Raw genomic sequence first — 13,403 nt, forward strand, 5'->3', positions numbered from 1 at the left:
GGGACTGAGATCAAGTTTACTGGTCTGTAATTTTTGAAAATCAAGGTATTTACTTGTCTTTAAGGATGCAGATTCCTCAGATGGTAGTAATTTCTATTATCATTCATTCTAGCTTTTTGCTGTCCCATTTGTTCAACTACCTATCCATTTCTTTATCTAGTAAATTATTCATTAAGCATTTACTGTACCATATCACTCCTTTTTTTCTCTCCTACATATTTTTGTCTGTTTTTCCATTTTGCATTTATTATTTTTCTACTTTAAAAATGGACATAATAGCTACACAAAAATAAATGTAATGTAAAACAGGAAAATAATATCAGATAAAAACCAAATAAAAGTGTCAAATAATGAGTATTTATAAACACTTGAGTTGACTCAAGTTTTGTGCATAAACACTAAATACAGCTCTGTTGTTCTGGCAACAAAAGGAGAAAAAAGGAAATGTATAGGTGTATCCTCATTTATTCATTTATACATCTAATATATATTTATTGAGTTTCTGTTTTTTGCCAGGTACTATAGCCTAGAGTTTATAGTTTATCATTTACAATTCTCATTGTCTGATTAAAGAAAGTGTAATAGTTCATCTCAAGATTTCTGGCACTAGACTTAGTGTAATCACTTTGTAAGTTATATAAATGTCTAATTACTCTGTTGTATACCTGAAGCTCATATAACATTGTATGTCAACTGTAATTGAAAATTAAAAATAATTTTTAGCCGAAACCGGTTTGGCTCAGTGGATAGAGCGTCGGCCTGTGGACTCAAGGGTCCCAGGTTCGGTTCCGGTCAAGGGCATGTACCTTGGTTGCGGGCACATCCCCAGTAGGGGGTGTGCAAGAGGCAGCTGATCGATGGTCCTCTCTCATCAATGTTTCTCTCTATCCCTCTCTCTTCCTCTCTGTAAAAAATCAATAAAATATATTTAAAAAAGAAAAAGAAAATTAAAAATAATTTTTAAAAGTATTTTAAAATTTTCCTAGCACTGAATTCAAGGAAGCATTTTATTATATATGCTTTTCTGTTTGAGAGTCATTAGGTAACATGATATACTATTATTTTTCTACTGTTATTTTGCATAAGACAGATTATTTTAAACAGATGTTTTTTATATCAATCTCCTGTAAAAAGCAGAGGGTTTTGTATTAAATCTTTTTTTGTATTAAATCTTTTATTGTAATGAGAATTCTTTAGGGAGCTTATGTAATATGGTCCTTAAATACTCCTTTTTTTTTCTTTTTCTTAGACACAGATAACAATATGGTGATTACAAGAGTGAGAGGGGTGTAAGGGCAATAGAAGAGGGTAAAGGGGGGATAAATGGTGATGGAAAGAGACTTGACTTTGGATGGTGAACACAATACAATATATGGATGATGTATTATAGAATTGTATACCTGAAACCTATATAATTTTATTAACCAGTATCACCCAAATAAATTCAATAAAAAATCACTTTGAGCACATACACACACACACACAAATATTCATTTTTTTATTATCTAACTCGTAACAGGTATAGACCTCCCAGGAAAAGCCTCCATAGTCAACCTATTCATTCAACTCTCTGTCAAACATTAATTATCTCAAGTGGGCCTTTATCAAGAGCTGGGCTGTACTTCTTGCTTGGAAGCTTTGATAAATTACTAAAGTGCTAATTTTCTGTGCTTTTGGTCATTTATCTTTAAAGACTTTCCTTCTGTGTATAAGATTTATCTAATGCTCTCCCACATTTTTTTATCCACTAGAATGATAATTTTTTTCAAATACATAAGGAAATGAATGTCAAGGGTCTAAGAGAAACTGACCAACTCTGAAATATATGATGCCAAACATTTTTTATGTAATAAATCACAAAGTCTCAGAATTTGCAGCTGGAAAAAAATCAGAGAATGTGATGGCATGAAAACTATATATGTATTCAAATATCTATCCTAGAGTAGGACATGATCTTATCATATGGTGATGCTGATACATACTGTAGAAATTATATAACACTATAATACAGTGCCAAGCATAGCACTGTATTATAGTGTAACTCCTTGTTTAGTGATATGAGTATGGTATTGTTATTATAACTTATTTTAGGAACCATTTTTCCATATTCTTAAGTTTGGAGGGGGGAGAAAAAGAGAAACCAGTTTGACTCTGAAGCACATAAAAGAGAGGGAAAAGAAGTAATATTTATTAACCCACAGACTAATTCTAAAAGTAGGTATCATTATCTTCATTTTATACACTGAGTGGCCAGATTATTATGATCTCTGAATGCATAATAATCTGGTCACTCAGTGTGTGTGTGTGTGTGTGTGTGTGTGTGTGTGTATATATATATATATATATATATATATATATATATATATATATATATATATTTATACTTATATTAGAGGCCCGGTGCATGAATTCGTGCATGGGTGGGGTCCGGCCAGCCTGGCCAGGGGGAGGGGACATGGGCGGTTGGCTGGCCTGCCTGCTGGTCGAACTCCTGGTCGAGGAGACAATTTGCATATTAGCCTTTTATTATATAGGATATACACTGAGTGGCCAGATTATTATGTGTTCAGAGATCATAATAATCTGGCCACTCAGTGTATATCTTAAATATATTCCATATCAGTTCATTTTATGGCTACATAATATTCCCTTAAATTCTAAAAGATACTATAATTTAATTAGATCCTGTTGTGGGCATTTGGATTATGTCCAATATTCTGCTATTACACGCCTACACTAATTAACTGTGCACTTAGGTGATTTCCACATGGAAATCTATACTAATAAAAAGGCAATATGCTAATTAGACCAGACATCTTCTGGAAATCCTTCTGGACAAAGCCACAGTGGCAGGAACCTAGGCAGAGGCAGTTAGGGGCTATCAGGCTGGCAGCGGGGGGAGCAGTTAGGGGGTGATCAGACCAGCAGGGGAGGGCAGTTAGGGGCAATCAGGCCAGCAGGGGAGGGCACTTAGGGGTGATCAGGCCAGCAGGGGAGGGCAGTTAGGGGCAATCAGGCCAGCAGGGGAGGGCACTTAGGGGTGATCAGACCAGCAGGGGAGGGCACTTAGGGGCAATCAGGCCAGCAGGGGAGGGCACTTAGGGGTGATCAGGCCGGCAGGGGAGGGCACTTAGGGGCAATCAGGCTGGCAGGCAGAGGTGGTTAGGGGTGATCAGGCAGGCAGGCAGGTGAGCAGTTAGGAGCCAGCGGTCCCGGATTATGAGGGGGATATCCGACTGCCGGTTTAGGCCCGACCCCTGCAGGATCGGGCCTAAACCAGCAGTCGGACATCCCCCGAGGGGTTCTGGATTGGAGAGGGTGCAGGCCAGGCTGAGGGAACCCCTGCCCTGTGCACGAATTTCATGCACCGGGCCTCTAGTATATTTATAGACTAGGTTCCCAGATGTAGAAGTACTGATTTAAGAATATAGGTGCATTTTTAATTTTTTAATATATTTTTATTGATTTCAGAGAGAAGGGAGAAGGAGAGAGATATATAAACATCAATGATGAGAGAGAATAATTGATCGGCTGCCTCCTGCACGCCCCCTACTGGGAATCGAGCCCACAACCCGAGCATGTGCCCTTGACTGGAATCGAACCTGGGACCCTTTCAGTCTGCAGGCCCATGCTCTATCCACTGAGCAAAACCGGTCAGGACTGCATTTTTAATTTTAATAGATATTGGCAAATTGCCCACAAGGGAGTTGGCACCAATTTCACTCTTACTAACAGTGTACAGGAGTGCCTCTTTCCCTATAACTTTGCCAATGCAAGGTATTACCAAGTTGTTTTACCTTTACTAATCTGACAGATAAAAATGGTTTCTTGCTCAGCCAGAGTGGCTCAGTTGGTTGAGCATCGTTGGTCCTGTACACCAAAAGGTTGCTGATTCGATTCCCTGTCAGGGTACATACCTGGGTTGCAGGTTTGATCCCTGTTTGGGGCATATAGGAAGGCAACCAATTGGTGTATCTCTCTCTCTCTTCTACCCTCCCACCCCCGCCCCTTTCCTCTTTTCCTCTCTCGAAGTATGTCCTCAGGTGAGAATTTTTTTTAAAAATTGTTCCTTGGTGTATAATTAGGAGTTAACTCTTTTGATTATTTTTTCAATGTTTCTGAGCCATTACTGTTTCCATTTCTAGAAGTTGTCTTTATATATTGTTTGTTGAATTTTTTCCTCATTGTTTTGTTAGAGTTCTTTATATACAGGGGTAGGCAAAAATAGGTTTACTCGGTATAGTTGTGAGTACGTGAAACACAGTTTATTCTTGTATTATTATTTATTAATTATTGTATTATTTTCCATACAAACATCTGTAAACCTACTTTGGTGCACCCCTGTATTATGGATATTAATTAGTCTTTTTTTCTGTGGTTTGAAATTCATAATTTTTCCCTCTTTCACTTATCTTTTGATCTTGTTATGATGTTTTTTACCATGTAGAAAATAGTCAAAATTACCAATTTTGACTTTTATACTTACCTCTGCTCCAGCTTTACTTTTTTGTTACCTTTTTAATTTTTTAATCCTTACCTGATGATATATTTTTATTTATTTGAGAGTGAGAGAGAGAAACATGGATCACTTGCCTCCCGTATATGCCCTAACCCAGGGATCAAACCCGCAACCCAACTATGTGTCCTGAACAGGAGTTGAACCCGCTATCTTTTGGTGTATGTGACAACACTCCAACCAATTGAGCCACACCAGCCAGGGCCTTCTTGTTACCTTTTAAATATGCTAGATACTTTTCCATTTGCTGTTTTCTCTGCCTGGAATTCTCTTCGTGGAGATATGTGTGTTTTCCCTTCCTCCTTCACCACTTTGAGTCTCTGATCAAATATCAACTTTGCAGTGAGACTTGCCCTGACTATGTATTTCAACCTCCCCTTCCCTGCTTTCTTTTTCCTCTATCACCTGGAGCTCATACTCTTTAGAGGTATCTGTTTATTTGTCTCATTTCAGATTGCAGATCATCTATATAAATGAAGCAAGTGAGAATTAACATCTTCAACATGGTAATCACCTCAGTAGGCTGGACACTTGGTCTGGTGAAGCTGCCATTGCCCAAAACATTGTGAGGATAACTTCTTTAAAAACTGCCTTCAGACACAGCGTAAAGCCTTACAAGGAAAGCAGTCCTGTGTCCTGAAAGCAGTGTTTTTTAAAGTGTAGTCCATTAACCTGGGGTGGGTTAGCAGCTTATTAAAAAAGCAGTTTCTGGGCCTTACCCCAGATTTATTGACTCAGAATCTTTAAGGGAATGGGACTGAGGAACTTGCCTTATAATCAACTTGCCAGGTGATTCCTAGACCATTAAAGCTTGATGATCACTGCACTGCATGTATAGTCAGTGCCCCAAAAGGGTATGGCCCTGGTTGGTGTTGCTTAGTGGTTAGAGTGTCGACTCTAAGCACCAAAGGGTTGCAAGTTTGAATCCCAGTCAGGGGCGCATACCTGGGTTGCAAGTTCAATCTCTGTCCAGGTTGGGACTTATGCAGGAGGCAACCAGTTGGTTGATGTGTCTATCTCACATCAATGTTTCTTCCTCTCCCTCTCTCTCATCTCTACTCCCTCTCCCTTCTACTCTTTCTAACAATCATGGGGAAAAATATCCTCCGGTAAAGATTAACAACAAAAATACACACAAAGGAGTATGTGCCCGGAGTGCTGAAGATCAGTCCTAATGGGGGAACTTCAGAAATGAGCTAAACAATGGGATTGGCTTGCAGACTGTGGAAATGATGATGAAAAAACAAAACTCTTTTGCTAGCTTGGTTTGCAGATGCCTAAAGTCTCACTTCACACATTAAAGGACCCTGGCTTTAATTTTCCTATTAAAGGGAAAAGGGGAAGAAAGGCGAGTTGTGTGTTGGCAAATAGGTATATGATTGCTAAGATACCTTATCTTATGTTCTGGTTTTTCTACCAAAGTACATAAATATGATTGAACAAACACATGAATGATTATGTGTAAGTAATACTATACTAACACATAGTGATTATGTGTAAGTTTTTACTATATTAAAAACACTAGTTTGGTTTGTTACCAAAGCGGCTTCAAGGTTAGCAGCTGCAGCTAAGGAAGTATATACAGAAGATTTCCTCAAACTGTGAGAAGTCCTATAGCACTGTTGAACATGAATTGCTTCTGCTCAGTGAACTCATTTTGGAGAAATGGTTCACACATTATCAGAAAGACATTTAATGTGTTTAATGGCTCAAAAGTAAGCAGCCAGAAATTTTGATGTTGACTCTTGGTTTTAAAGTAATTAACATTACTAAACATATAGATGCATTAAAAAGAAAATAGTGATTTTAGTTTCATATCCACTTTTAAATAGGTGATGTTTTGTAGTATTGCACAGCTGCAGCATCTAGAATTGTGTTTTCTTACTTTCCAATATCTATACCTGCTCTTTCATTCTTTGAATTAAAGTAAAACCAGTGAATGTTTTTATTTGGTCAACAGTTCTTTGATGCTGTATCTTATGCAAAAAATCCTTTCATGTTGGCCTGTCAATGTAAACTATCATTTTAATCCTAAAAGTTATTATGATAAAAATGTTAATTATCATTCTACAACTGATAATAAAAGAGGTACCGATTTTAAGGGACTACTATATTCTAAGAACAAATCTGAGCATTTTCTTTATTTTACAAGAATGTAAGTATTTTAAAGATGGGTTATTTCCACTTTACATCTCAGGCATCTTTAAACTTCTGGGAACCACACTGAAATGTAAGCCCCACCCAGTTTTATAGCCTCCATTTTTTATCAAATTTGCCTTTTTTTTTTTACGTTTTCTAGTATAGAGTAGCTAAGTAGTAAATGTTTGTGGAATTTCATTGCCCTCCCCCTAAATTGCTATGTTTCTTTTAGTATATATTTTATGTTGAAGTACAAGTTAGTAAAAATTAGTCACTTATGTAATTATGACTTTGATGGAAAGAAACTAAGCTATATCCTGACTTGAATTAAAATGAGATTACTTTCTTTCATATCTGATTTATTAGTAATTCTGATTTCCATTAGCAAGTTAGAAAATATCTGTGCTTCAAAGACTGAAAATTTTACTAATGATTAATATATGCTAGCCATCTATTTATTTTTCTCTCCAAACTTTTGATTAAAAGGTGAGATTTTATCTTAGATTTCTACTAGCAAGAACTGGTGAATATGAGCTATGGATTAGATTTTGTTTCTTCACCAAGGTCAAAGTTTGAGACTTCCCACTCCCTAATCCTCCAACCTCCAGAGACAAATGAGTTGCTTTATTATACCTGATTTGTGATTCACTGTTTTCTTTAATTCATTTTCTTAACCCTTTTCCTTCTTCTACTTCCCTTTTTCTCTCCCTCATTTTATTTTATTTTTAATTCAATAAATCTTTATTGTTCAGATTATTACAGTTTGTTCCTCTTTTTTCCCCCCCATGGCTCCCCTCCACCTGATTCCCATCCCACCCTCTTCCCTTATCTCCCCCCCACACAGTCCTCATCCATAGGTGTATGATTTTTGTCCAGTCTCTTCCCGCACCCCCCACACCCCTTACCCCCTGAGAGTTGTCAGTCCACTCCCTTTCTATGCCCCCGATTCTATTATATTCACCAGTTTATTCTGTTCATCAGATTTTTTTATTCACTTGATTTTTAGATTCACTTGTTGATAGATATGTATTTGTTGTGCATAATTTTTATCTTTACCTTTTTCTTCTCCTTCCTCTTCTTAGAGAATACCTTTCAGCATTTCATATAATACTGGTTTGGTGGTGATGAACTCCTTTAGCTTTTTCTTATCTGTGAAGCTCTTTAGCTGACCTTCAATTCTGAGTGTCAGCTTTGCTGGGTAGAGTACTCTTGGTTGTAGGTTCTTGCTATTCATCACTTTGACTATTTCTTGCCACTCTCGTCTGGCCTGCATAGTTTCTGTTGAGAAATCAGCTGACAATCGTATGGGTGCTCCCTTGTAGGTAATTAACTGTTTTTCTCTTGCTGCTTTTAATATTCTCTATTTGTCTTTTGCTCTTGGCATTTTAATTATGATGTGTCTTGGTGTGGTCCTCTTTGGATTCCTTTTGTTTGGGGTTCTGTGCGCTTCCTGGACTTGTAAGTCTATTTCTTTCATCAGGTGGGGGAAGTTTTCAGTCATTATTTCTTCAAATAGGTTTTCAGTATCTTGCTCTCTCTCTTCTTCTGGCACCCCCATAATTCTGATGTTTGTATGCTTGAAGTTGTCTCAGAGGCTCCTTACACTATCTTCAAATTTTTGGGTTCTTTTTTCTTTTAGCTTTTCCAGTTGAGTGATTTTTGCTTCTTTGTATTTCAAATCTTTGACTTGATTCTTGCATTCCTCTAGTTTGCTGTTTGGTATCTGTATAATATTTTTTATTTCAGTCAGTGTATGTTTAATTTCTAGTTGGTCCTTTTCTATATCCTCGAGGGTCTCTCTCATATCCTCGAGGGTCTCGCTAAATTTATCGGCCTTTTCTAGGAAGTTCTTGAAAAACCTTATGACCATGGTTTTGAACTCTATCTCCAGTCGTTTGTTTTCCTCCATTTCTTTTGTTTGTAATTTGTTTCTTTGTCTCCGTATTTTTGCTGCTTCCCTGAGTTGGTAGGGTAGCTTTGTGTGCTAGGAATCCTATATGGGCCAGTGGCTCGGCCTCCCCAGTTACCTGAGGTGGACACTCTTGATGCAACCCTTTGTGGACTGTGTGTACAGCCTTGTTGTAGTTAAGTCTTGATTGTTGTTGGTATCAGTGGGAGGAGTTGACCTCCAGGCCAATTGGCTGTGAGGATCAGCTGTGTCTACGCTGGGAGACAGCCTTATTCGACTAGACTTGCAAAATTGCAAAAGCCTCTGTGCTCAGCTTGGATGGGGTGAAGTTTCAGGGTGGAGCCTACAGCCTTGGCTTCCCATCAGCCCCGCCCTATGAGGTTCCTGGGTCTCAGTGTCCCTCAGTACTTGCTGCAAGCACCTCTGAGAGAAAGGTGCCCTCAAGTTTCGCCCACTGCCAGGCAGTCTAGTCTCTCCCCCAATGAATCTGGATTCCCAAATTCTTGTCTGGAACTGGGGTTCAGTGCAGTCGGAACTGGGGCTCAGCGCAGTCCGGAGCTTTTGTCTCCTTCCCGCTAGGGCAATCCAGCGGCACAGTCAACAGTCCGTCCTCTGCGCGCATTCACGTGCGCGCCTCCGGAGCTCTGCCTTTTGCCGCTCTCCTGAGTTTCCGCCTTACAGCCCAGATTCCCCCCATATGAGCCTGGATCCCCAGGGTCTCACCTGAAACTGGGGTTCAGTGCAGTCAGAATTGGGGTTCAGTGCAGTCGGAGCTGGGGTTCAGTGCAGTCCGGAGCTTTTATCTCCTTCCTGCTAGAGAACGCCAGCCAGGCACTCAGCTGCCCCGTCCTCTCAGCACGCGCGCGCCCATGTCTCCGTACCTCAGGCTTTTACAGCTCCTCTGATTTTCCTTGTGGTTTTCTCTTTCCTTCTAGTTGTAGAAATTCCAGTCAGTCAGCTTTCCTGTGGTTCTGGATGATGTCCTTTTTGTCTTTTAGTTGTATTTTTGAAATTGTTGTGCGAGGCTGCAGTTTAGGTGTTTACCTATGCCGCCATCTTGGTTTCTCCTCTCTCCCTCATTTTACCCCCTATTGAGGGTATTTGTTCTTTGTCTTTACATATTTGTCACTTTAGCTTTTTGTTTGAGGGGTTGATTAATCAACTTGTTTTTCCCCGAATAGGTCTGTGATAAGTAGGTTGTTTTGATTTATTAAAATATTTTATAATTAAAAAAACAAAGCCATTTTTCCTTGCCACAGAACAGTTGCCTTTGCTCCCACTTTGAGTTTGATATTGCAGGAGTCCAATTACTATAGACACCATTTATCCCTACATGGCACCTCACCCTGATGAACACCATATGCAGTTAGTTAGGTTGACAGCTTTGGTGTTGCCACTAAATGCACTGGCATACTTAACTCTTCTAAAGGAGAAGAACCACACTATTTTCTCTTAAAACAACTTGTATTTTCTGAGTCTGTGTTTGTGCTGCTGGTAGTGTGCTGTAAATGCTGACTTTGTGCCGTGAATGATCTTTACAACAAGCAGAGCCTCCCAGCCATGAGAAAGATTTGATATCTGTGTTGTGAAGTACTTGTAAATTGTAGTGGAAGGAATTGACAAGTAAGAATTTTATAATTTGTGGCTGTCCATTGCCCCTACGGGCTGTCAATGATTACAATTTGAAAATCTCAAAGTACACATGATTTACTAGTGTGTCTTAGGAAGATTAATTGCATTAATTAAAATTTTAACAAAGTCTCCTTTTGATTAGAACAAATTGCTAGTTAAGACCACTAAAAAATATCAGTTGGCTGTATGATCCCTATATTTCTCATTTGCCTCCAAAAATTAGAATGATCTACCAATACCTGGTAGAAAACTGACCACTTTGTTGTTGTTTTATGGTTAATTGAACAATTGTGTCTTTGAAGTCTGCACCTCTCTCAAATATGTTTTGTGTAGCTTTGAAATTTGTGTTACATATTATTTTAAACCCAATAAAATAACTATATTTTCATAATTATTTTAGCTCATTTTCACAAAAAGAGAATTTGGCAACTACACAGTTTTCAGGCAAAATTGTCTTAAAATTGAATTCATAAAACCACTAAACTTTCCTTCCTTCCTTCTTTCCTTTTTGAGGAGTATCCCAATTTAGCTAGTATTTGGTATCATTTGTGAGGCTAGTTCTGTGATGGGCATTTACTGCATGATATCTATTTAATCCATCAGTGTGAAAGCAAAAAGACCTTATTTTCTCCCTTTTGTAGGAAATGACATTCTGTGTTTTTGACATCTTTAATTTCAGAGTTTGACAATGATCAGATCAAGATTAACTTCAAATATTATGGAAAGGAAAATGAGATCTTAACTTTCTAGTCTCCTAAACTACACATCATTGAGAAACTTAACCTTTTGCACTCGGATGTCGAGTGTGACTCGACACAGTTAGCATTAGAATAAAGGAATCTAGAAAAAAGCAAGCGGGTGCAAAGGGTTAAGCTACATGGGTGTGAAATTTGGGATAGAGGCTTAGGCTGCTTGAGTGCCTTTTATCCCATAATAGTTGTAGAGTATGAAGATCTGAATTTTTATAGGGGCACTGATACTAGTATTTCATGGCCAACAATGGTTTTTTTGTTGTTGTTTTTTAAAATATGTTTTTATTGATTTCAGAGAGGAAGGGAGAGGGAGAGAGAGAAACATCAATGATGAGAATCATTGATCGGTTGCCTTCTGCACGCCCCCTTTTGGGGATCGAGCCTGCAACCCTGGGCATGTGCCCTGACCGAGAATCGAACTATGACCTCCTCGTTCATAGGTTGATGCTCAACCACTGAACCACACTGGTAGGGTAACAATGGGTTTCTTAAGGCCTTGTCATTTTAAATTGGCGTAAGGTCTGGTTATTGCTGCTCTAAATGTGTATATGCGCCTGCCTTCAAATGAACTTATTTGCAGTAGTGCTAACTTGTGTTGACATTCTTGCCGACAATTCTAATGGACCTTAACACAGTCTACTTTATGTAGTCACATCACAGATTTTGGGAAGGATTCAGCCCAAATTTTGGTGGTAAATTTCTATACACAAGAAATATATGAGCTTTAAAAATTAAGAGGTTTGATTCTATTTTGAATTTGGATATCAAATGAATCTAAGCACATGACATTTTAATGCTGTTTGTCTTTTCAAATAGATTTACCTTCTAATGCATGTGACAATAGGACTTTGCTCATCAGCTAGAACATACATTTCAGAGTAGTTGTTACCTAAAATATTATCATAAGGCATAAGAAAACACACGATTTAAGTTGCCTTTCATGAACATAATTAAGAATTAATAAGCTAGTACCAGTGGCTAGTCCCCAGAATTTCCACTGTTTTGCCTTTTGTGACCTGTGTTATTAAAAGTCCATTATTTTTACAGACTTTATTAAATTGGATCTTATTAAAGCATTCTATATTTGCATTTGGTCTTTCATAATTCATTATTATTATGACATTTACTTTTTACCATCAGATCTGAAAACATATCATAAGCTACCCTTTTCTCTTGAAAGAAATGCTAATTTCAAACAGTCCTCTAATAGAAGAGAAAAGCTTTATCAGTTTTTTCATTTATTCCAGATCGTGTTAAGAATACTAATGCTAGACTTCAGTATGCTAATATCTGAGCTTTTTTTGGTCAAAAGCTTAGAATTATTATTTTTATCCCATACTAAGTATGAAACTAAAAGACCTGCTACTATTGGAGAAAACACGATTCTAAAGTACAATTCTTGATTCTAAAAACTTGTGAAAATGTTGCTAAATTCTCTTTATATTAGGATAATGGTAGTCAATTTAACTTTGTACCTTGAAATATTTGTCCTATTTAAGAAATTGTTTTCTGTTAAAATTCATTTTGTTTGTTTTCTCATAGTTTAGGGTAGTATAGCTTACAGTGTTTAAGACTAAGAATCCTGTGCTGTCAGCCCCATATGGCATTTAGGGTGTGTTGCCTGCTTTTCTAAATGATAATCATTTCTGTATTATTTATTATGTAGTGGAAAATTCAACATAGCAAGACTTTACATATTGATATCAAACAAACTGTCTCATTTTAACATAACAAATTCAGCAAGTTGTATGTTGGGATACTACTAAATTTATTAAACTCTGAAATGAAACTTTCTTTGCATTTTATCTCATTTTAGATTTCTGACCATGTGCAATAGACACTTTGGCAGTGTTGTTGCACAAACTATTCGTACTCAAAAAACAGACCAGTTTCCACTTTTTCTGATTATTATGGGAAAGCGATCATCTAATGAAGTATTAAATGTGATACAAGGTAAAGTACATGTTACAAGGGGAGTGCAGTGTCTTGTGTATATAATAACCTTACAGTATTTACTGTCAGAGCTGAAAGCCATCTTTTATATTGGTGAATATTTTTGCACTTTAAAATATAGAACTTCTTGAAGAAGAAAAACTTCAAAAAGTATAGGTACTATGAAAAATTAAATACTCTGTATGAAAATCCAACAGAAATGCCTTAATAAAGTTACACAGCCCTTGAGACATAGAATAATCATGTTAAATCTTCAGTATTGCTTAATTCCCTAAACTAGCAATTAAGTCATAACCAGTTGTCAAATATGACATTTCATATATGTATATATACATAGAGATTTGCTGAATGTATGATTAGTTGAAAGAAATGCTTATCTTTAGTTATCTAGAAAACTCAATGACTTGATACTGCGAATGGAATTCCATGTCTAAGATGCAACTCTGAGGCATGAAGTTATTAGGATAGCTATGAATTTAAATTTTCCCAAAAAATTAATCTT

The 13,403-nt window shown here is 37.4% G+C and overlaps 1 protein-coding gene across 3 annotated transcripts in view; it reads left to right on the forward strand.

Annotated features, from left to right (window-relative positions):
* The window catches only part of FAF1 (Fas associated factor 1), a 356,005-nt gene that overhangs the window by 273,717 nt on the left and 68,885 nt on the right, over positions 1-13,403 (forward strand). For all 3 annotated transcript variants that reach the window (XM_054720584.1, XM_008139328.3, XM_054720583.1), the window contains exon 14: positions 12,765-12,901. In XM_054720584.1, coding sequence (XP_054576559.1) covers positions 12,765-12,901 — 137 coding nt within the window. The remainder of the gene's footprint in view (positions 1-12,764; positions 12,902-13,403) is intronic.

The sequence above is a fragment of the Eptesicus fuscus genome, chromosome 9 (assembly GCF_027574615.1).
Source record: "Eptesicus fuscus isolate TK198812 chromosome 9, DD_ASM_mEF_20220401, whole genome shotgun sequence".
NCBI lineage: Eukaryota > Metazoa > Chordata > Mammalia > Chiroptera > Vespertilionidae > Eptesicus > Eptesicus fuscus.